This window comes from Crocuta crocuta, unplaced genomic scaffold (genome assembly GCF_008692635.1).
Source record: "Crocuta crocuta isolate KB4526 unplaced genomic scaffold, BGI_CrCroc_1.0 scaffold3, whole genome shotgun sequence".
Classification (NCBI taxonomy): Eukaryota; Metazoa; Chordata; class Mammalia; order Carnivora; family Hyaenidae; genus Crocuta; species Crocuta crocuta.
In genome coordinates this window covers 3,422,906-3,447,714 of record NW_027529934.1, presented here as the reverse complement: position 1 = coordinate 3,447,714, position 24,809 = coordinate 3,422,906, and the positions used below count along the sequence as shown (strand labels likewise).

The window sequence follows — 24,809 nt, the reverse complement described above, 5'->3', positions numbered from 1 at the left end:
CTGAGAGCAAATATAAACCCTCAAGAAATGAAGGAAACCAAAGCATCACAAAGTGTTACCATCTACTGCCTCCTTTTCTTCATACTCCTTTTAACCTTGGACATTTCTAGAACTCTTCCAAATGAAAAAGTGAACAAAAGTATATGTCCGTTACCTTAGCAAGTATTGATGTTTATAACTGGACTACACAAAGTCGCAAAAGATGCATACAAAAAATTATTTTCTCTAATAATTCTTTCCTATTACAAAAAAGTTGCATAACAGCTATTGCTCTATTGAACCAACCCCTGCAGAAATTTCTTATTCGCTGAAGTTACTCTGCCTAAAATTCCTCAATTAAATATTATTTCAGTGACAATCATATATAAACTACGAATTTAGTAAAAGCTTAACTTTTATTACAAACACTCCCTTAAATAATTTTTACATAAAACAAATGTTATCTTTTCAGATAAGTTCACTTAATGATAGCAAAAACCTGTAGATCTCATGAACAAAGCCATTCCGATTAAGTTTGCCCTCTCACAGAGTATTTTAAACTTCCTGGATCATCTTTTCTTGCAACCAATATCACTACTATATTTCCTTTTGGATTTTCTTTCTCCCCTTTTCAAGATGCTTTTCTTTCCTTTGACACATTTCTAAATGTTCTCAAATAGTTTTTATAAAATTATTTATGAAATGACTTAACAGATTTCTGACGTGATAACAAAGAAAGTTCTGTATCAGTTCTCCTTTCCCAATTTCACCAGTGAAATCTACTATCCATAGAGAAATAGAGCTATAGGTTACTTTTTTTTTTAAAGGTAGGGGGAGAGAGGGCACAATATCTCTAGTTCTTTCTTTACCATTCTGCAGGTGTTCATGCTTTTGAGAATCTACTGAATGAGAAGCCACATAACTGTTGCTGCCCCCCTCAGACTTTCCCATGCTGCTCTTATTAAATAAAAATTTAGGGGGCACCAGGTGGCTCACTTGTTTAAGCATCCAACTCTTGATTTCAGCTCAGGTCATGATCTTACAGATGTGAGACTGAGCCTCGAGTGGGGCTCCGCGCTGAGCAGGGGGTCTGCTTGAGATTCTCTCTCTCCCTCTCTCTCTGTCTCTCCCCCCGCTCATTTTTCTCTCCAAATAAACAAACAATTTAAAAATATATAAAATAAAAATTAGACGGAAATTTTTTTAGGTTTAGTTATTTTGAATGAGAGAGACAGCATGAGTAGGGAAGGGACAGAGAGAGAGTGTGTGTGAGAGAAAGAGAGAGAGAATCCCAAGCAGGCTCCACACTATCAGCATGGAGCCCAACTCCAGCTTGAACTCCTGAACCATTACAGCTGAAATCAAGAGTCAGTGGTTCAATCGACTGGGCCACCCAAGTGCTCCTTCAGAGGAAATCTGTAAAGGATAATTTTTTTTAATCTATCCTAGATCATTTTAAATTTACTCCATGTGAGTATTTCAGCATTCTTAGTTAGAAAACACTGCTACCTGGTAGCATGTGTGAAGATATGCGAATACTCTATAAAAGAACCAGAAAAAGAAACCAGCAAAATATCCCTGGTCTTAGAAGGATTGCATATTATTAACCCTATATTTGATTTGGACTAATACTACATCTTCTAGTCCTCAACAGCTTTTGGGAAGCCTGATTAAATTCTAAAGCAGTTAACTATGTGAATCTGTTAACAGGAGACAGAAAGTGAAAGGAAAGGAAATGGAAACAAATTCAAGGTAGCGAATTTCTCTCTTAAATGAGAATTCCAATGTTTAAATGAAATACATGAGAAGCTAAAGTGTCGTTAAAATTTCAAAGTCATTCTATATTTTAAGAAGCCAACGAGACAGAAAACATTTTTAAAAATTTTTATACCATTTCTAACATAGGACCATGCAATCGTCTAACTAAAGGACACTTACAAGAGTTTTCTGATGAATGGTTCACCAACAGCTGTTATTATAAAAGAGTTTTCCCCAAAAAAGGATTAAGGAAATGGCAGAGAGTATGTTCATGGATGGGTTGGTTCAGGATTCTCCCTGGAAAATGCGAACATCAAGCTACAAACTACAGCATAGCAATCAGACAGTGTATTCAAAGGAAACACAACCCATTTTTAATTTTAACAGAGTTGTAAAATTTCAAAAGCAGAACAGCCTATAGTATGAATTCAACATAATTAGAAGAATTTTAAAGAAAGTTCTTACTAACCAATTGACACTTAAGTAGAGAGAGTACTTTAAAGATTGGGGCAAATGACTTTCACTTCCTTTTTGGGAGGATATAGATATAGAAATGGATATATCCTTTTCTTCCAAAATATTACAATATTCCCTTCCTGGCTATTGAGGGGAGAAAGTGAGATATCTTAAAATCCCTAAGGAAAAGTAGTACGAAATCTTTTAAAACCATGTTTTACTGAGCTCTTTTTAACCATAGGACAAAAACAAATAATGGATCAAATACAGCGAAATGGCAGTGTATAAAAGTTCAAATACTGTCCAAACTTGATGTCACACACTCAAACCAACCAGTACCAATCAACTTAAATGTATGAATCAAGCCAGGCTTGTTATGTAAGGAGTAGTGGGACTTGTTAGAAAATACATACTCCACCTAAACATATTAAAATTCAAATGGGAAAAAAAAAACCCACTGTAGATTCAAGAATGCCAATTTATAATATCTTTTTTAAACACTTTAGTTAAAAAAAAAAAAAAAATTTCCCAACATATGTGCTTCTAATCTTAGTGTAAATGAGCAGGTAAATGAAAGCAATGAAAGTAAATCAAAAACTGTTAATAGAAGCAAGCTCCTCAGCTAGGATTCCTAAGGGTATACAACAAGCACAAAGTAATTACAAATAGAGAATTACATTGTGTTAAGCAAAAACACAGCAAGCTGGTATCATTTTAGAGAGCTTTTAGAGAGCGAAAGAGGCAGGAAAAGAACTACAAATTGAAAAAAGAAACAAACATCTACACCCAAAGCAGTTTTCCAAGCTGTCAACATGACAACTCTATATAAAAGTGAAAGTAAGGGTGCGTGGGTGGCTCAGTTGGTTGAGTGTCCAAATTGAGCTCAGGTCATAATCTCACCATCCCCAGAGTTCGAACCCTGCATCAGGCTTGCAGCTGGCAGCACAGAGCCTCTTTGGATCCTCGGTCCCCCTCTCTCTCTGCCCCTCCCCAGCTCATGCTCTCTCTCAAAAATGAATGAACATTTTAAAAAAGTGAAAGCAGACAGGAACCCATAATTTATTATGATGATCTTTAAAATTAATATTAGTTACCAAATACTTTTCATTTTTAATTAGACTTTCAAATAGATAAGAGCTCTTAACTTATACTGAAACCTTATGAATATTAGTTATCAAAAATATTATCACATTATTAACCAGCACTATAATTCCTTAAATTCTTTCTCGTATAAATTAACATGTACTTAACAGATCCAGACAAACATATAAATACAGATATACCAATAATTCAGTTTCCTCATTAAACAAAGCATTTAATTAAATTTGTATCAAATATATAAAATAAAATTTTCATATGTATAAACATGTTACCTCCTGGACATCCTCTGGATTTCTTCGTGAAACAACCTAAAACAAAACATACATAGAGATATCTCATCATTATCAAAATTTAAGATTTCACATTTGTATAATTACCTTCAACAGTATTTGTACAAAAAATTCAATTTGCTTAAAAGAAAAGAAATACCATATCTTATCAATTAACAAAGAACTCAGCTATATAATATAATAACTTCACCATCTGAAATACAAGCTACAAAATTAAGAAAAAGGCAGCTAAAAAAACCCACACACTAATGTTCATGCATTACACTCACCAGAGAATGCTCTGGCTTCACTCTTAACTTGACATAATTCTAACAAGCTTATCTATCCCTCTTCTGAGCCTATATATAAGGTAAGAACAAAAAAACCAGCTGTACCCACACAAAGCATACAAGGGACAGCTCTGTATTACTTCTTATAACTGTATGTGAATCTACAATTAGCTCAATAAATAATTTCAATTTTTAAAAAAGCAGCCACAATGCCCAGACAGACCGGCATCTGTGAGAAGTGATCACTGACCACCTAACGATAAAGGAAAAAAAAACAAAAGTAACTTACAAAAACTTATATACTGCATTTGGGACAAATAATCCTTATCAATATCCCTGAGCAAAGAGAAAGAGGGAGGATTCTTTCATCCTTTTCTAATTATAAAAGCCAAAAGTCTAACACCATTTAGAAAGATTTCCTCACAAAACTTACAAAAAAAACACTGCGTGTTTAAATCATCAAGCGGCATTTGAGTGGGAAAATCTGACATTAGATACATAACACCACCTATGTAAATGTACAATTCATGAACTTGATGCTACAGTATGCATCTTGCAAAGACAAGAAGAAAACAAACACATTAAAACAGGTGCCTAGGGATGAGAGGAAGAAAACAATATTTGATGACTGGTGACAATACCATGAACTGAAGATGATGATCAACTCAACACTACTCCTGAGGTCCAAAACAAAAACTTTTAAAAATTATACCATTTAAAGTCAGAGAGGGGTGCATGCGTGGCTCAGTCAGTTAAGCATCCAACTCACAGTTCTTGAGATCTAGCCCTGCAACCAGCTCTACGCTGACAGATTCTCTCTCTCTCTCTCTCTCTCTCTCTCTCTCCTCTCTGTCTCTTTTTCTCTCTCTCCCTCTCCCTGTCTCCTCCCCTGCCCCTCTCATGCTCTCTCCAAATAAATAAATCAGCTTAAAAAAATAAAATAAAATGAACAAACTGAGCCTTCAGAACCAGGCTCTTATAACAATGTTATATTAGCAATTATCTCAACAAGTAATATCAACTCTAAAAAATACTGTAAATTCTCTCTGGCATAGGTTGCTAACTAGCAGTTAGTAACTTTTTTCTGGGTGAATTTCAATATTTTGTCAGAAAATTCCATCAATAAACTCCATGGAAGATAGAATTTAAAGTGGTGATTTCTTCTGTTTAAAGTTCATAAACTTCCGCTGCAAGCATTACCTATCACGGGTAAGATACTAGACATATCTCGAAAAGCCTCTTGCTATGCAGACGTCTATCACCAAGTCATCTTCAAAATTATTATCCTGAAGCAGTGCTTCACAAACCATGCTGTATGAAATATCAATATTCTTTAAAATCAGCACTCTTAAAGGAAGAGCTTAATGACCATTTCAGTTTACCTTTATTTAAAAAAGAAATGCTTTTTACAGCAGAATTTCTAAAGGCTTTTAATACATTGTTATGCCTAGTAAATCTCCAAAAGGAAAATACATAGTATCCTCAAGGTCATCTATCCACTCCACTTTTTATTCTTATCATGTTATTTGTTATTATTTTCTCTACTTAGTGCAACACCCACTAAATTTGGAATACAGCTGGGAAAAGCTACTGTAATCTCTGTAGTCTATCTAACCCTGTTAATGCCAACGGTAAATTCTGAATTTAAGAAGACAAATAAGGTCTTACAGTGAAGGTAACTATCTCCTACTGTGCTAAGAAATTAAATCCTTGACTTCATTTAATCATCGCAACAACCCTGCCTGGTAGGATGAGATAACCAAGCCCAAGAGCATTACTAATACTAAACATATTAATCAGATACAGGCAGGACTGGATCTCAGAGCTCAATGATTCCAAACAAAGTACTCCTTCCAGGACATAACCAAATCAGCGCTCCTAAAGGTTAAAATTCCACGTATGCAAGTAATACGACTTAACAGAGAAACGTTAAGTCGACCAAAAAGCAGCAGCTGAAGAAGTGCTTTGGCAGAAGAGAAGGAGCTAAGGGGTTTGAACATAGGCTCTAGTACTAGCCATGAACTGCTTTTTTGCCAGTTGGGTAATAAAACCAAAGCAAAGGCAACCTTAAGATGAGTCCTCCTGCCTACCTTAAAAACAAAAACCTGAGTTTAGGGCTTGGCCTACCTCAGGACCACAATAATCAACAGATCATACAGTAATTAGTCCTCTGTAACCATTTCAGAGTGTTAACTTCTTTTATCTACTTTTTAATAAGTATTACCAAGTTTTCTTAAAAGTCAAGTCTAAAATACTCCTTTATCTAATTACCATCAAAATTAGGATTTGAAATCACTCTCTTAACTCAGATCTACACAAAAGAACTGTCTCTTCAAGAGACTGAAAAATAGTTCCTAGAAAACAAAACTACAAAAATCATACAAATGTATTATATCTCCTACAAAAAAATGATCACAAAATAAGTCCCTTTAGAATCAAGCAGGAATGAGTTAAATGTAAATTTTAAGAAGCTACTTTTATGAGCAACTTATTACAGTCAAGTCTGATGGCTGTTCAAGTACTAGTTTGGTAATAGCAGAGCTAAGAAGATAAAGAATGTTACTTTTGTAACATTTGAAAACTAAGTGTCAAGATACAAATAATCAAACATGGGGGGGAAAAAAGAGAGAGAGAGAGGGACATGCCCACTCTCCATTTCTCAAAGATATGACTCTCCAAACGTAGAATGGGAATCACTGGATATACAAAAATGTAAGGCTACACTGTAGTCAACATTTCCCATTGCAGCCATTAGGTAAACCAAATGGCACATTCATCAAGGTAATGCACGCAATCCTGACTTTCAGAGATTTGAGTTTCATAAAACCCATACTTTCTATAAACATACTGACACCTTGAAACTGCATTTCATACACACAAGCACACACACATACACACCTCTCTGGCAGGAAGAGCGGGGACCTCCAAATGCCCAGCGCATGCAGGCAAGTGTCCTCTTACCAAACTCAACCTTCCCTCCCACCCGCCCCCTGCATCTCAGCTCCTCTCTCCCTCTTTTCCCCGCAGAGCTGCAGGTGCCACTGGTTGGCAAGAATATTTGGGTTGGGTAATCACCCACCAGCCAGGTAGTCTGGACCCAAGAGACAGCACCTGCACAAACCATAATGAGACATTTTACGACACTGTTTAGTTCTCTGGAATGAAAGAACTCCCTTACGTGATAGAGAAGTCAATGGGGAAAAAATTTAGGCATACCACTTTCTAACAAGTTTTTACGAAAGTAATATGTTGAAAGGAATTATTGCTTTCTAGACATCATTAAAATCCCAAAACCTAAATAGAGAATAAAGAAACTAAAACAGCAAGTTACCTTTGGATACTCCATAAATGTTAAAGTTGTCTTTCTCACTTCAAATTTTACCAATTATTATAGCACCACTTTAAGGTAAACTTTCCAATCAAAGTTCAAGGAAAATCAAAACCCTTACTGTTAAGTTTGCAGTTTAACATAAAATCTTAATGGAACTCAAGTGCCCAGGCATACAAGTTGTCAATAAACAAAATGAAAACAGAATTTTAAAACCTGCTTACTAAAGTTTTTGGTATGTGAGGTAGTTTTCTACTAAACAATATTAAGAGTCAAAAACAAAGATAGAATAAAACATTATTCTAGGAAAAAACTGAACAACTTAAGAGCCATGAGTTTTCAAATTTTCTAATCATGAGTACATATTTCAAAAAAAATTTTAATTTTTTAATAATACATTTTTCAATAAATTAATCTCTCCCTACCCCCATGACTACTCCATTAGCTGAAAATATTTCCAGAGTAAGCCAACACCAATTATTTCTTCAAGAAACCTTCATGGAGCTACTGATTTAACAACTGGTAACAAGTGGTAATTCTCACCACCTTAAACACTAGACATTTGTAATAATGTAAACAGTTAAGGGGTTAAATTTAGTAGGCTTGTATTTCCTTATAGTGACTTAAGATATTACTTGAAATGTTTATGAATATGAATTACTTTCAAAATAAAAAGCTAGCAAAACCAAAAATTAAATATGCTGCCTTCTAGGGGCGCCTGGGTGGCTCAGTTGGTTAAGCGTCCGACTTCAGCTCAGGTCATGATCTCACGGTTCATGGGTTCAAGCCCTGTGTCGGGCTCTGTGCTGACAGCTAGCTCAGAGCCTGGAGCCTGTTTCAGATTCTGTGTCTCCCTCTCTCTCTGACCCTCCTCTGATCATGTTATTTCTCTCTTAGAAATAAATAAAACAGGGGCGCCTGGGTGGCTCAGTCGGTTAAGCGTCCAACTTCAGCTCAGGTCATGATCTCACGGTTAGTGGGTTCGAGCCCTATGTCGGGCTCTATGCTAACAGCTAGCTCAGAGCCTGGAGCTGCTTCAGATTCTGTGTCTCCCTCTCTCTCTGATCCTCCCCTGCTTACACTGTGTGTCTCTCTCTCTCAGAAATAAATAAAAAACATTAAAAAAAGAAAGAAAAAAATTTTTAAAAATAATAAAAATAGATAAATATGCTGCCTTCCAAATACAAAAACTCCTAATGCTTTCCAAGATCAGGAACAAAGGAAGGATGTCCACTCTCACCACTCCTATTCAACCTACTACTACAAGTCCTTGCAAGAACAATAAGACAAGAAAAAGAAATAAAAGACATACAGATTAGAAAGAAGAGATATGTTTTACCACACATGTATTGTCTATGTAGGAAAAAATGAAAACTCTACCAAACTAATAAGTAATTAAACTAATAAGTAACCTTGAAAAAAGGTCACAGATATAAGGTCAACACAAAAATGAACCCAAATATCTTTATACCAGCAATGAAAAATTGAAAACCAAATTTTTGGGACACCTGGGTGGCTCAGTAGTTGAGCATCCAACTTTGGCTCAGGTCATGATCTCATGGCTTGTGAGCTTGAGCCCTCCATCGGGCTCTGTGCTGACAGCTCAGAGCCTGAAGCCTGTTTCAGATTCTGTGTCTCCACCTCTCTCTGCCCCTCCCATGCTCATGCTCTGTTTCTCTGTTTCTTAATAATAAATAAATGTTAAAAAAAAAAAAAAGAAAACCAAATGTTAATACCACTTATGGCAGCTATAAAAAGATGAAATACTGAGGACATTTAACAATAATGTCCAGAACCTGTGTGTGTGTGTGTGTGTGTGTGTGTGTGTGTACATATCTCAACATAAAATGTTGAGAGAAATCAAAGAACACCTAAATTAATGGCACAACATACTGTGCTCATTTCCAAATTTAGAGAGTCAACAGAATAAAGACGTCAATTCTCCCCAAAACTGACCCATATTCTAATAAAAATCCCATTAAGATTTCTTGTAGATATAGACAACCTGATTCTAAAATTGATCTAGAAAAGCAAAGGAACTAAAATAGTCAAGACTATTCTGAAAAAGAATAAAGTTGGACAAATTACTACCTAATTTTAAGACTTACTATCAAGATAAACCTACCATAATCATGACGGTGTGGTATGGAACAAAATAGAGAATCCAGAAACAGACTCACACATATAGTGCTGACATTTTTGACAGAGGTACAATTTTAAAAAAGGAAAAAAAAAGGCTAGTCTCTTAAACACGGTTTTGTTGCTATTGAACACACATATGCAAAAATGAACCTCTGCCTAAACCTGACAACTTATACAAAAGATAAACTCAAAATGAATCATAGAGCTAAATGCAAAATGCAAAACAATCTTCTAGAATAAAACACTGGAGGAAAAAATTGTGACCTGGGCGTATAACAGAGTTTTTAGATAGAACACTAAAAACACATTTCATATGAGAAAAAAATGATAAACAAGACTTTACCAAAATTAAAACTTTTTGCTTTCTGAAAGCCACTGTTAAGAATGAAAAGAGGGGCACCTGGGTGGCTCAGTTGGTTAAACATCTGACTTCAGCTTAGGTCATGATCTCACAGTTCGTGGGTTTGAGCCCCACGTCAGGCTCTGTGCTGACAGCTAGCTCAGAGCCTGGAGCCTGCTTCGGATTCTGTGTCTCCCTCTCTCTCTGACCCTCCCCTACTCATGCTGTCTCTCTCTCTCTCTCAGAAATAAATAAAACGTTTTATTAAAAAGAATGAAAAGATAAGCTACACACTGGGAGAAAATATTTGTAATCACATAGCTGACAAAAATCTTACATCCAGAACAGCTAAAGAATCTTCAAAATTCAACAGTTAGAAAACAAACAACCCAATGAAAAAATGGGAAAAGACAGTCTCAAAAGGGTAAATATTGGCTGATTCTATTTATACAACATTCTCAGAAAGACAGAAGTAGAAAGGTAGAGAGCACATCAGTGGTCACCAAAGGGTTAAGAGGTGGGAAGAAAAGTGTGAGAAAGAGATAGCATGAGGGAGTGTTCTGGAATGATGGAACTGTTCTGTTTCCTGATGACGGTTGTGGATATTTGAATCTATATGTGTAAAGATTCACAGGAGTATATACCAAGTCAATTTTACTGTAAATCAATTTGAAAAGGAACACTTAAAAAGAAAAACAATCCCTCTTTCCAGCCCTCTCTGAAGTTCCTGCTGCAGCTTCTGTGCTGGGCACCAAGAATACCAAGTTCAAAAGGCAGCCCACCCTCAGAGGAGGAAGCAAACAAGTCGAAGATGATAAAGGCTTTAATGGAGGAATATATAATACACGGAGTTCTACACCTAAGAAAGGCTTACTGGAGAGCATAGGGCAAGAGTTGACACTTCAGATGAGCAGCAATGCCAACACCAAAGAGAAGAACATTCCAGACAGAGGAAACAGCATCTAACAGAGAGATAAGGGGGGAAAAGTATACTAACATAACTTGGGAAACTACAAATAATTCCTTTCCCTAGCACACGCAGGCCGTATACAAGAATATGGTCAGGAACTGAAAGCAGGTTCCTTCCAAGCAATACAACTAGTGTTTCAACTTGAAGCCATGGAAATGGCAATTTTCATACTCATATCAAGCTAAGTACTTCTTCCATTCATTCCCTACTCCCCCTTGCTCACATTATCACAGTCACTGTATTCACTGTGCACCCATCACTTTTGCCAAACTATGTGCCCCCATATGTACACCCACAGTTTCTAATGAAATGTGTTTTATGACACAGGTAATCAACAGCACAGCACTAGAATAAAAGCACTGTGACTCAGGCCAGTCTACTGGGCTCAAACCTAGACTCTACCACTGACTAGTCATGTGACCCTGGGCAAGTTACTTAACCTCTCTGTGCCCCAATTTCCTCATTGATAACATGAGAGTAATAATAGCACCTACTCATTGGGCTGTTGTGGAAAATGTGTTAATTTATCTTAAGTGCTTGACTCATAGTAAGCACTATGTAACTGTTCGCTATTAATACTCAACAAATGTTAGCTACATAAAATGAGGACTTACATATTCTCACAGTTTGAAACAAGCCCTAATTGCTGTAAGCATGCACAAGACTTGCACACTGAAAATTAGAAAATATCGCTTAAATTAAAGAGCTACATAAATGGAAGATACATGGATCAGAAGATTCAATATTGCTAAGATATCTTCTTCTATAGAAGCTGATTTACATTCTCAATGTAATGCCAATCAAAATCTGGGTAGGTATGTTTACAGAATTTGCCAAACTGATTCTAAACTTCATACAAAAATGCAAACAATCTAGAACAGCCAAGACACTTGAGAAAGAGAACCTACTTTCAAGACTTGGTTTAAAGCTACAGTAAACAAGGTTGTGTGACATTAAGAAAAAAGAAAACATATGTCTATACAAAGACGTATATACAAATGTTCATAACTATATTCATAATAGCCAAAAACTGGAAACCACCCAATTCAATAGGAGAATGGATTCACTATGATATAACCATACAATGGAATATGGGTCAGCAATAAAAGAGAATAAAAACAACAACAGAAATGAATCTCAAGTAACCATGCCAAGTCAAGAAGTCATACCAAAAACCAAAGTGCACACCGTATGATTCTATTTATATCAAATTCTAGAAAACACAACCTGATCTACAGTGACAGAAAACTGACCAGTGGTTGCGGAGGGGGAACCGGATGCTAGGTGCCCAGGGGAACTTGTGCAGAGATGACCATGGTGGTGGTGACACAACTATATACATTTGTCCAAGCTTATCAAACTATATACTTAAAATTGGTGGACTCAAATGCACATAAATTATGCTTCAATATAAATCCAATAAAGACATAAGGCAACAATGCGTTTCAAAAATAAAAGTGTAGCAGGGTGCCTAGGTGGCTCGGTTAAGCTTCCGGCTCTTGATTTTGGTTCACGGTCATGATCTCACGGTTGTGAGATCAAGCCCTGCGCTGGCTCCATGCTGAACATGGAGTCTACTTGGGATTTTCTCTGCCTCTTCCCACCCTTCACCATGCACTCTCTCTCTCTTTCTCAGAATACATAAAAATTTTTAACAATTAAAAATTAAAATTAAATTAAAGCATACCTTTTGCTTTCCATCCTCACAGAAAGAATACAGGCAAGAATTGCCATTCATTTAATGCTGTTGAGCAACCTGTATTACAGTATGAGTTTTGTAAACGTAGCATGGTGAAACAACCAGAAACACTGTTAATGGTTCTTGTAGATCTGTGTCTTCTTTAGCTGAAGAATCAAGGAAGTCTATAAAAGACTTTTCCAATTCTTAACAGAAATATTTATTCTAGATAAAAATTGATAAACAACACAGAATTCATCTAGGAAATCTGTTAGCCAGCCTGTAACTGGCCATAAGGTTGGCTGAGCCTGCTGGGTTCCAGACAAGTGTAAAACAAAGCATAAAGGAGTTTTAAAAAGATGAGAGAGCTCTTACGCCGCCTAAAACTTAACAGTGGTACTTCTCATGATTCTAATTCTACTTCTACCTAACGAATGCTGTTAAGGATCAAGAATATAGGGACTGCTGGGGCGCCTGGGTGGCTTAGTCGGTTAAGCGTCCGACTTTCGCTTGGGTCATGATCTCGCGGTTCGTGGGTTCGAGCCCCGCGTCAGGCTCTGTGCTGACAGCCAGCTCAGAGCCTGGAGCCTGTTTCAGTCTGTGACTCCCTCTCTCTCTGACCCTCCCCTGCTCATGCTGTCTCTACCTCTCTCTTAGAAATAAATAAAACATTAAAAAAAAAAATTTTTTTTAAAGAATATAGGGACTGCTTCCTAAAGCTAGAAATAAATCAGTAATAGGAAACACAGAAGACATCCCTAACCATTAGCTCACGAAGATGTCTCAGGGGAGCACTACTTACTTGGTTAATTCTCCTGAGGAAACATGTTTTTCTCCTTAAGTGTCAAAAAAATAATAAATATTTTACTTGCTTTATAATATTACGCAGTTATTTTTTAAAAGTGTATCTCCATGTTAACCCTCAAAGCCTTAAAATCAAAAAAAAAAGAAAAAAACCAGAGGCCAAAAATGAGGAAATAGCTATTTCCAAGGAGAAAAAACACAACGTAAGCAATTTTCAGTTCAAATAACCACGGCAATATGTAGCGTGCATACGGTAGAGACTTGGTTAGTTCTAAGGAAATACGCTACTTCATGTTCTGATTTATGCTGTCATAAGTTAGCTATTTGTCATAAAAATTAGTTCACAGCTTAAGAAAAGATATTTAAAATGTGAATTAGGTTAACCTTTCCTTCTGTGAAGTGAGACTACAAGTAATAACCATACTCCGTGTTTCCTATTCAAGTTCCACACACAAACACACCTTCAGGGCTTTTACGGGCTCTATACCTCCCATTCACCCTACCATGCCCTCTGCTTTTACCTCACCTGTCTGGACTCTTCCCATCCCTCACCACCTATCATAACTGGTACATGTACCCTGATCCCTTGAGCCAGAGCAACCTCTCTATTTCTGAAATCCCATAGCTCTTTTCTGTGGTGTCTTAGAGCATTTAACACTTTCTATCTTGTACTACACTTCTTTAAGTCCAGTTAACTCTCTTCTACTATGAGTATCCTTGAAAGGAAGGTACATGCTTTATTCATCCTCGTATGCCTCATAGCACTTAGTGCCAGAAACTACACATGTACTGGGTATGCTGCCCAGAATGCGGAGGAAAACACTCAACCAATTTTTCTTTCAACACTGTGTGCCATACTCTGCCTCAGGTGATGTAAGAGGAAACAAATACCAATGGTGGAGACCTACTGTCAATCTACTAAGTGACACTGACACGTAAACAAGTTAATACAGTATAATTGCGGTACATGTTATCATAAGGGATGAACAGGGTGCTGTGAAGGGAACACTATGTACGTTAAAAATTGTTCTAATTCCATAAACTACATTAGAAACTAGATTTTGAAGAGCCCAATTACCAGAAAGGTTTCAAGAGTGGTAATCATAAGGGTCCCTTAATTTTAGTCTTAAAAATATTCTCAACCTGAAGCTAACACTCCACCAATATAACAACCTTAATTGCATAACTGGAAGTAACAAATTGCCCTCTATTTTCAGTACAACCCTCTGAGATAAGCAGGCTTGGTCTTATCTTTAAACAAATTTGCTCCTCCCATCTTCTCGCATCTGGCTGAACTGTGCGCCATTTCCATATACCATGTACCACTCTGAGGCCCCAAACTCTTTATCTAAATATACCTAACCTTCCCAGTTCTCAAATCCTATTTCCTGTGCTCTCTAACACACAGGATTACGCGACCTTCCAAATGTATGTTTAGTATTACCACTCTCTGTATCTCTCTTTTTAACAATTATTGATAATAATAAAGTTAATTCTTAACTTCTTATATAACTCGGACTTAAGCAGAACTGGTCTGAAATCCCAAATGTGCACCTGCCTTATGATGTAAAATTGGTCAAGTTATGACATTTCCTTGAACCTCAGTTTCCTCATCATTAAAATTAGGATTCAACTGGGTAATATGTACAAAATGCCTTATATACACACATAGCCATACACACATACATTACATACATTCAGACTTATTTTTGTTTTTCTTCTTTTCCAAGAAAGGAGAGGCAAACTCTCTTTAAAACCCAAGGCAAAAGCAATGATGAACAAGGTGGGTACTAAAAATTGGTTAGCTCATGTAAACGAGCCTCACAACTTTTAAATATGCCCTCGAAACAACTCACACAAAACACACGCGCGCGCGCACACACACACACACATACAAACACACACCGGTAAAAATTTCCCATCTGTCACCCACCGTAAACTATGAAAAACTCAGACGCAAAATGACACAGCCAGTACAGAGGGACCTAGGCTGGTGACCCTGACACCGATATCTTTCTCAAGAATCCGTCTGCCTCCGTACAAACCTGACACTGCAAGAAATATCTTTTATTATGTAAATTAATTTTTCTATCGACACTAGCCCTGGGAAGCAAGCAAAACCACTTCTGCAGATTTCAGCCTCAGAAGAGAAAGTCCTAATGGGATAGGGTCTGAGTCATCCATTTAAAACCATCAACGCCTGCCGCACCCTGGAATGAGAGCACTACTGCGACCTTCTGCAACACAGTCTCGAGCATCCAACACTCAGCACCCACCCCAGCCTCCCCGAAGTCCCCACCTCCGACGCAGGTCCAGGCCCTAGGGGCACCCAGGCCCACCCAAGGATCTGACCCAGGGTCAGGTACCCCCACACCCTAGGGTCGACACCCTAGACCCTCACGCCCCAATTCAGGCTTCTGCCCGCGCCGACACCGGCACTCACCCGGGCGGTGACCTTATACACCGTGTAGCCCCTTGGATGTCGCTGGGGCTCGGTGACAGTGTAGAAACGGGCCAGGTCTGCACCCCGCTCCCGGGGAGAGGTCATCCTCCCGCCGCCTCTGCCGCCGCCGCCGGCCGGGGACCATCAGGGCAACCCGGCGCCGGCTCGGTCCGGGCTCCCCAAACAGCGGCGAAGCGGCGAGGGGGCGGTGGCTCCACGGCTGCCCTCCGCCTCTCGGCGGTGCTTCCGGCCCGGCAGAGGAGCTTCCGGGTCAGGCCGCTTCCAGCGTCCTGGGGGAGGGGAGACTCGGCGCCGGAGGCTGACACCTTTCCCGGCCGGGAATCAGGTGGTTGCACTGCCGCTCCTGTCACCGTGGAGACCTGAGACTTCTCCAGTGAAGTGTCTTTGCGCTAGCTCTTGACACCTTCTGGATTTTCTGAGCGCTGTTAGAGCCACGACACACAGGTGCGATCTTGGTCCTCCACTCCCTCGCCCAACCTGTGTACAAATTTATGCGGAGTCGTAAAGGGACGGAGGGATGGCCCAGCCTTGCGTCTTCTTTGCTTCCCTACTCACGGCCTATCATTTCTCATATCCACCGCAGCATCTGAACTCTCTGGAGACAGAACTGTACCTTCTAAGACAGATCCCGTCCACCTGTGCACCTTTCAATCTCCACAGCAGCCCGCAACCCCTAAGTCAGTCTTAAAATTCATCCCCTTAAAATTCCATTCTAAAAGCTGGGACCTGCGTCTAAATGGGAAAAAAAAAAAAAAATTAAACATCCTCTAAAAGCTACTATGAAGATAGAGGTTTCCATTCAATTGGTTGCTATCCAGTGCTTGGCAATTCCGTTACCTTGCCTTGATCAGGATTTTCTCATTCCCCATAACATTCATTCCAAGTCTTTGCCATTCTCCTCAACCCTCTGTCTTACCCACCTACCGTTTGTCCCTGCCATTGTTTCAGAAGAGTCCTTAGTTCCAACCTTTTCATCTTCTCACATTTCTGTTCTGAATGGAGATATGAACACATCACTTCCTCATTTTATTTACTTATTTTATGTTTATTTATTTTTGAGAGAGAGAGAGAGAGAGTGTGAGCAGGGGAGGGGCAGAGAGAGAGAGGGAGACACAGAATCCGAAGCAGGCTCCAAGCTCTGAGATGTCAGCACAGAGCCTGATGGGGGGCTCCAACTCACTAACAGTGAGATCATGACCTGAGCTGAAATCGCAGGCTTAACTGACTGAGCCACCCAGCACCCCTCCCTACCTTATTTTTAAAGACTGATCACTCTACCTGTGTGCTGAAACCCATCCCCTTTGGCAGACCTAAGGACATTGTTCCATCAGTGACTCTCAACTCTGCTTTCTATACCTTTAATCTGTTCCTCACCACTGGCTCCTCTGTTTCCCAACCTACATATGCCTAAATCTATCATTCATTTATTAAACCTGAATCCCCCTACTTTGTGCCAGACATCATGCTGATTAGGCACTGGAGTCACAAAGAGAGTACCTGCTGTCAAGTACTATCTAGTAGGAAAAAAAACAGAATAATTAAAACATATTGTTGTAAGTACCGTGACAGATAGATATGTGGAGTGCTGTAGAGCATATCAAACTCAGAGTAGAGGGTTTTTTGATAGAGGGGAAACTATGACTGAATCTTGAGAGAGAAGAATTAGCCAGGCTGAGATGAGAAAAAAGGACATCATCTCAGTTGCCTCTTTTCCTCCTTCTTTCTCCTTCCCTTCATTGTAAAAACTGCCTAACTTGTTTTTTAAGTAACCTGCATCAGTATTTACACATCACACATTTATACATTCAGGAATATCACACATTCATTACCGTATTCACTTCAATCGGTCTTCATTACTATAAACCTACTATGAAACTGCTTTGAAAAAAAATTCTTATGACCACATCTTGCCCAATATTTTCAGAGTTTGAACATTTCTGACCATTTCCACTTTTTCAAAACTCCTCTATGTCCTTAGCATATGAGTCAGCATTCTCTTGGCTTTTTCTTTTATACTCTGAATCATTCACTCATTTCCAGCCTCTTTTGCTGATTTCTCCTCCTTTTAACAATGTTCAGGGGTACCTGGGTGGCTCAGTCAGTTAAGCGTCTGACTTCGGCTCAGGTCATGATCTCACGGTTCGTGAGTTCAAGCCCCACATCTGCCTCTGTGCTGACAGCTCAGAGCCTGGAGCCTCCTTCAGATTCTGTACCTCTTCCTCTCTGTCCCGCTCATGCTCTGTCTCACTCTGTCACTCAATAATAAATAAAAATGTTAAAAAAAATTTTTTAAATAAAAAAAGAAGGTTCAGTGTCAGAGCACCTCGGTGACTCAGTCATTTAAGCATCCAACTCTTGCTTTCAGCTCAGGTCATGATCCCAGGGTCGTGAGATGGAGCCCCGCCTCCAGCTTGAAACTGAGTGTGGAGCCCGCTCGGGATTTACAAATAGGAACTTAACATGGATCATTGTCATAAATATAAAAGCTAAAACTATAAAAGTTCTAGAAGGAAACAGGAAAAAAATCTTTGTAACTTTGGATTAGGCAAATGATTCTTAGGAAACAAAAAGTCTGAAACAAGAGAAAAAAACTGATAAATTGGACTTCATCAAAATTAAAAATTTCTTCACTGTGAATGACATCATTCAGGAGCAAGTCACAGGTTGGGAAAAATATTTACAAAACATGTATCTGATAAAGGATTTGTATCCAGAATATATACAGAGCTTCTACAATTCAATAGTAAAAAAGAACTAATTCAATTGTTTTAAAATGCAAAAGATCTAAATGTCCATTTCACCAAAAATGATATAATGAGGGCACAAAAGTACATGTACTACGTCATTCATCTTTAAGGAAATTGCTTTTAAAAGCGCAATAAGGGGGGTGCCTGGGTGGCTCAATCGATTAAGCATTCAACTCTTGACTTCAGCCTGGGTCATGATCTCACAGTTTGTGAGTTCAAGCCCCACATCAGGCTCTGTGCTGGCAGCACAGAACCTGCTTGGGATTCTGTCTCTCTCTCTCTTCCCCTCCCCTGCTTGCTCGCTCTGTTTCTGTCTCTCTCTCAAAATAAATATAAATAAATGAATAAATAAATGCGCAATGAGGGAAAATGGTGGAGTAAGGAACTTCAAAAGTCCACTATGACATATAAGCAATGAACAAAGCTGGCAAAATGGGGCGCCTGGGTGGCTTAGTCGGTTAAGCGTCCGACTTTCGCTTAGGTCATGATCTCACGGTTCGTGGGTTCGAGCCCCGCGTCGGGCTCTGTGCTGACTGCCAGCTCAGAGCCTGGAGCCTATTTCAGAGTCTGTGACTCCCTCTCTCTCTGGCCCTCCCCTGCTCACGCTGTCTCTCTCTCTCTCCTAGAAATAAATAAAAATATTAAAAAAAAAAAGAAAGAAAAGAAAAAAGCTGGCAAAAACTGTCAGTATCAACTCTTTCGGAGCTCTGAAAACTAAAACCTTACAGCAACCAGGCGCACTTATTCAAGAAAAACAGCTAAATCTCTAGGAACAGCAAGCTTTCTAACATTTTTTATAGTTTATTTATTTAAGTAATTCCTACACCCCACATGGGGCTTGAACTCACAAGCCCAAGATCAAAAGTCACATGCTCTTCTGACCAAGTGAGCCAGGTGCTCCAAGCTTTCTAACATTTTAATATTCCCTAGTCTCATCCCATACTTTTCAACTCAGGGTCTCCTGGAAAATGATGGCCTACTTTCCTGGTACCAGTACCAGAGGGAGCAAAAGAGACCTGAATGGTAATTTTTTTTTTTCCTGTCAAGTGACTCCCTGGAGAATGGACTCAAAAGGCTTGTCTTTATCTCAGCTAACTTGTCCCAGTGCTAAAGCCACTATCCAAGGGACATTTGTGAAAAACATTTATAGGCTAGTGTTTTAGTCATTGCTACCTGAGGCAATTGATAGCAGGTAAGCAAATAATAGACTGCCCAAGAAGCTTGAGAGGAAAGACAGGAGAATAAGGTTTGGGGAATAGAGCCTTGAAAAGCTCCAGGGAATCTAGAAAATCACGCACATAAGCAGGACTGTGTGTATGCTCAGGAAAGACCCAAGAAAGCCCTAAGTTTTCATATCTGGTTGACTTTGCAAAAGCTAAAAAAGAAGGTTAAGACAGTTGTAAATTACCTGAGTATTGAAGGTATATCCTAACTTACAAACATACAACATGCTGCAAAGACTGGGAGATTTTTAAATTTTTTTTAACATTTTAATTTTTTTATTTCCAAGCATTTAAGAAAATCTCTATTTAATCATTAGCCAATTAGTAAGCTAATAGAGACTTAAGTAGGCATGTACAAATAATAGACTTTATAAAAATTAGTTCAGAAAAGTTACTAAACAAATAACAACTACAAACAATAACAATGAACTCTGGGGAGGGAAGAGAATCTGATTTCCAGAGTTAAAACATTATAATATTCAAAATGACCAATTTTCAACAAAAAAATTTAAGGCATCCTAAAAAACAGGAAAGCATGGCCCACACACAGGATGGGAAAAAAAGCAGTCAATAAAAATAAAAACCATGTCTGTGAGGAAGCCCAAATGCCCTTTACTAGACAAAGATTTAAATCAGCTGTTTTAAATATGTTCAAATTACTAGAGAAAACTATGTCCAGACTGACTAAAGCCAAACCCGCAACTGACTCAAGAAGAAATAAAAAAAATAAAAAATAAAAAAAAATCTGAATAGACCTGTAACAAGTAATGATATTGAATCAGTAATCAAAAAGCTTCAACAAAGGAAAAACCCAAGATCAAATGGTTTCACTGGTAAATCCTACCAACTGTTTAAAAAAGAATTAACACATATTTTTCTTAAATTCTTTCAAAAAAAATAGGAGATGGGTGAAAACTTCCTAACTCATTTTATAAGGCCAGTATTATCTGGCTACCAAAGCCAAAGACATTACAAAAAAGGAAAATTGCGGACCATTATCCCTTATGCATATATACAAACATCTTCAGCTAAATGTTAGCAAAGCAAATTCTGTGGCATATTAAAAATATTAAATACTAATGACCAAATGGCATAAATCCTAAAAATACAAGATAAGTTTAGCATATAAAAATAAATCACTGTGATAGACCATAGTAATAGAATAAAGGAGGAAAATACATGATTATTTCATTAGATGCAGAAAAGGAATTTGACAAAATCCAACACCCTTTCATTATTAAAGCACAAAACAAACTAGAAATAGAAGGTAAACTCCTCAATCGAACAAAGGACATTGATGGGAAATTCATAGCTAACATCATAATAGTAAAAAAAGCTTTTCTCGGGGCGCCTGGGTGGCTTAGTCGGTTAAGCGTCCGACTTTCGCTTGGGTCATGATCTCGCGATTTGTGGGTTCAAGCCCCGCGTCGGGCTCTGTGCTGACTGCCAGCTCAGAGCCTAGAGCCTGTTTCAGAGTCTGTGTCTCCCTCTCTCTCTGACCCTCCTCTGCTCACGCTGTCTCTCTCTCTCTCTCCTAGAAATAAATAAAAATATTTTAAAAAAAAAAAAGCTTTTCTCCCTAAGATCAGTAACAAAACAAAGATGTGTATACTCTTTCCACATCTATTCAACATTGTACTAGAACTTCTAGTCAGGGCAATTAGGCAAGATAAAGAAACTAAAAGCATCCAGATTGTAAAGACAGAAGTAAAACTCTTATTTGCAGGTGATATGATCTCATATTTGGAAAATTCTTATGAATACACGTTAAACAAACAAAAAAACTTATTAGAGCTAATAAAGTTCAGCAAAATTATAGGATATAAAATCATTATACAAAAAATCAATTTTATTTCTGTACTCTATCAATGAACAATCTGAAAATGAGATTAAGAAAATAATTCTATCATCAAAAATAAAACATCTGGGAATAAAGTTAACCAAGAAAATTCAAGGCTTGTATACTGAAAACTCTAAAACATTGCTGAGAGAAATTTAAGAAGACCTAAATAAATAGAAAGTCCTAAATAAATAGACCTAAATAAAAAGACCTAAACAAATAGAAAGTCATCCCATGTTCATGGACTGGAATATTGTTAATATTGATCTATAGATCACCTATAGGTTCAATGTAATTCCTATTAAAATTTCAACTGCTTTTTTCTAGAAATGGACAAGCTGATCCTAAAATTCATGTGAAATGCAAAAGCCTTTGAATAGCCAAAACAGTCTTAAAAAAAAAAGTTGAGGGACTCACACATCCTGATTTCAAAACTTACTACAAAGCTATAGTCATCAAGGCAATGTGATAACAGCATAAGAAAACATATAAATAAATGGCATAGAGTTGAGAACCAGAAATACACACATACATTACAGTCCAATGATTTCAACAAGGATGGAGGTGGCTGGTGAGGGACAGATAGTCTTGTCAACAAATAGTGTTGGAAAAACTGGACATCCACATCAAAAAGAATTAATCTGGACTCCTATCTAACACCATATACTAAAATTAACTCGAAATGTACCAAAGACTTAAATATAAGAACTAAAACTGTGAAACTCTTAGAAGGAAACAGGTGTCTACCTTTCTAACCTTGAATTAGGAAATGGTTTCTTAGCTATGACACAAAAAGCACAAGCAACCAAACTAAAAGTAGTTTTGTCATCAAAATTAAATGTTTCATACATCAAAGGATTCTATGAAGAAAGTGAAAGGGAACCCACAGAAAGGGAGAAAATATACGTATCTGAGAGGGTCTAGTATCCAGAATAATCTAACTCAACAATGAAGAGTAAACAACCCTATTTAAAAATAAGCAAAGAGTCTGAATACACATTTCTCCAAATTAGAAATACAAATGACCAATAAGCACATGAAATGATGCAACATTGGTCATCAGGGAATGTATATCAAAACCACAATCTGATAAAACTTAACACCTGCTAGGATGGTAATTTAGGCCAAATTGTGTCCCCCAAAAATCCATGTTGAAGTTCTAACCTCTGTTACCTCAGAATGTGATTGCATTTGGAGGAAGGGCCTTAAAAAGTGACAAAGTAAAACGAGATCATATGGGTGGGTCCTAATCTAATATGACTCATGTTTTCATAAGAGGAGATTAAGACACACACACACAGGAAAGACCATGTAAAGACATAGAGAGAAGACTGCCGTTTACAAGCCAAGGAGAGGCCTTCAGAAGAAACTAACCCTGCTAACACTTTGATATACTTCTAGCCTCCAGAATTGTAATAAAATAAATTTCCATTGTCCAAGCCACCCTGTCTGTGGTACTTTGTTACGTTAGCCCTAGCAAACTAATACACGTGCCATTTTTAAAAATAGACAATATCAAGTGTTAGTGAAAGAAGATGTAGAGTAATTTGACCCTCATACATTGCTCATGGAAACTTAAAATGATGCAGCTCCTGTGGAAAAAATATTTGTGACTTCTTAAAAACTTAAACATGGAGTTATCATATGACCCAACAATTCCACTCCTAATTATATACCCAAGGGAATTGAAAATATGTCCACAAAAATTTGCGCATGAATGTTAATAGCAGTATTATATACAATAGACAAAAAGTAGAAATAAGCCACGTATCCATTAACTGACAAAAGACAAAATATGTTTTATCCAATACAATGGAGTACTATTCAGCCATAAAAAGGAATGAAGTACTAATACATACTACAACATGGATGAACCTTGAAAACATTATGCTATGTGAAAGAAGCCGGACAGAAAAGTCTAGCTAGCACATAATTTCATTTACTTTCTTTTTTTTAAATGTTTTATTTATTTCTAGGAGAGAGAGAGAGAGAGACAGCATGAGCAGGGAAAGGTCAGAGAGAGAGGGAGTTACAGACTGAAACAGGCTCCAGGCTCCGAGCTGGCAGTCAGCACAGAGCCCGATGCGGGGCTCGAACCCACGAACCGCGAGATCATGACCTAAGCGAAAGTCGGACGCTTAACCGACTAAGCCACCCAGGCGCCCCTACTTTTTTTTTTTTTTAATGTTTATTTCTGAGAGAGAGAGACAGCGTGAGCAGGGGAGGGTCAGAGGGAGAGGGAGACACAGAATCTGAAGCAGGCTCCAGGCTCTGAGCTAGCTGTCAGCACAGAGCCCGATGCGGGGCTCAAATCCACGAACCGTGAGATCATGACCTGAGCCGAAGTCGGACGCTTAACCGACTGAGCCACCCAGGCGCCCCACATAATTTCATTTATATGAAGTGTCCATATTGAAAAATCTGTGAAGACAGGAAGGAAATTAATGGTTGACAAAGGATGGAGGGAGAAAGGGGATAAGGAAATTGGGAGATATGAGCTTTCTTTTAAGGATGATGGGAAGTACTGGAATTAGTGGTGATAATTACACAAACTTGCAAATATTCTAAAAACCACTGAATTCTATACGTTAAGTGGTTAAAATGGTGAATTTTATGTTACGTGAATTTTATCTTAATTTTTTAAAAATTACATTGAGATATCACCTTACAACCAAAACAATGGCTAACATTTTAAAGACTGGCACTACCCAATGCTGACAGGGACAAGAGCAACTGAAACTTTCATAGGTTGCCAGTGGGAATTCAAAATGAGTCAGCCACATTGGAAAACAATTTGGCAGTTTCTTATAAAGTTAAACTTACACTTACTATATATCCCAGCAATCTGACTCCTAGGTATTTTACCCAAGAGAAATGAATACATAGATCCATATGAAGACCTACATGCGAATATAGATAGCAGCTCTGTTCATAATAGCCCCCAAATAGAAACAACCCAAAGGTCCACCTAACAGATTGTGGTCCCAGAATGACTAAAGGTAAAAATACTGATAATAATAGCAATTTCATTCCTGAATATATACGCAAGTAAAGTGAGTATATCTGTATAAAAAGATACACATAGGAAAGTTTATAGCATTATTATTCAGAAGGTCCGAAAATTTGCCACAACCCAAGTGTCAATTATCAGTAAAATGGAGTTAAATATGGTATAAACATATGAAATTTACACAGCAATTAAAAAGGAAGAACTACTGGTACATTTATCAACAAGGATGAATGTACACATGTAATGTTGAGCATAAAAAACGCCAGACATAAGAGTACATACTCTATGATTCCATAAATAGAAAATTTAAGAAAGTAAAACAATTTTATGGTGATAGAAGTCAGTATAGTGGCTATCCACGGGGCGGTGGGGGCGGGGGGGGATGGTGGTGAAAGGTAAAATGGGTACTT

The 24,809-nt window shown here is 38.0% G+C and overlaps 2 protein-coding genes across 5 annotated transcripts in view; one reads left to right on the top strand and one right to left on the bottom strand.

Annotated features, from left to right (window-relative positions):
* Positions 1 to 15,795, bottom strand: part of RPS6KC1 (ribosomal protein S6 kinase C1) — a 186,172-nt gene extending 170,377 nt beyond the window's left edge. For all 4 annotated transcript variants that reach the window (XM_077763204.1, XM_077763205.1, XM_077763207.1 and 1 more), the window contains exons 1-2: positions 15,559 to 15,795; positions 3,567 to 3,602 (exon numbers count right to left, since the gene is read on the bottom strand). In XM_077763204.1, coding sequence (XP_077619330.1) covers positions 3,567 to 3,602; positions 15,559 to 15,663 — 141 coding nt within the window. In that variant the 5' untranslated portion in view covers positions 15,664 to 15,795. The remainder of the gene's footprint in view (positions 1 to 3,566; positions 3,603 to 15,558) is intronic.
* Positions 15,796 to 15,864: 69 nt separating this feature from the next.
* Positions 15,865 to 24,809, top strand: part of ANGEL2 (angel homolog 2) — a 39,918-nt gene continuing 30,973 nt past the window's right edge. Inside the window, exon 1 of the mRNA XM_077763200.1 lies at positions 15,865 to 16,023. The gene's annotated coding sequence lies outside the window, so the exon portion shown is untranslated. The remainder of the gene's footprint in view (positions 16,024 to 24,809) is intronic.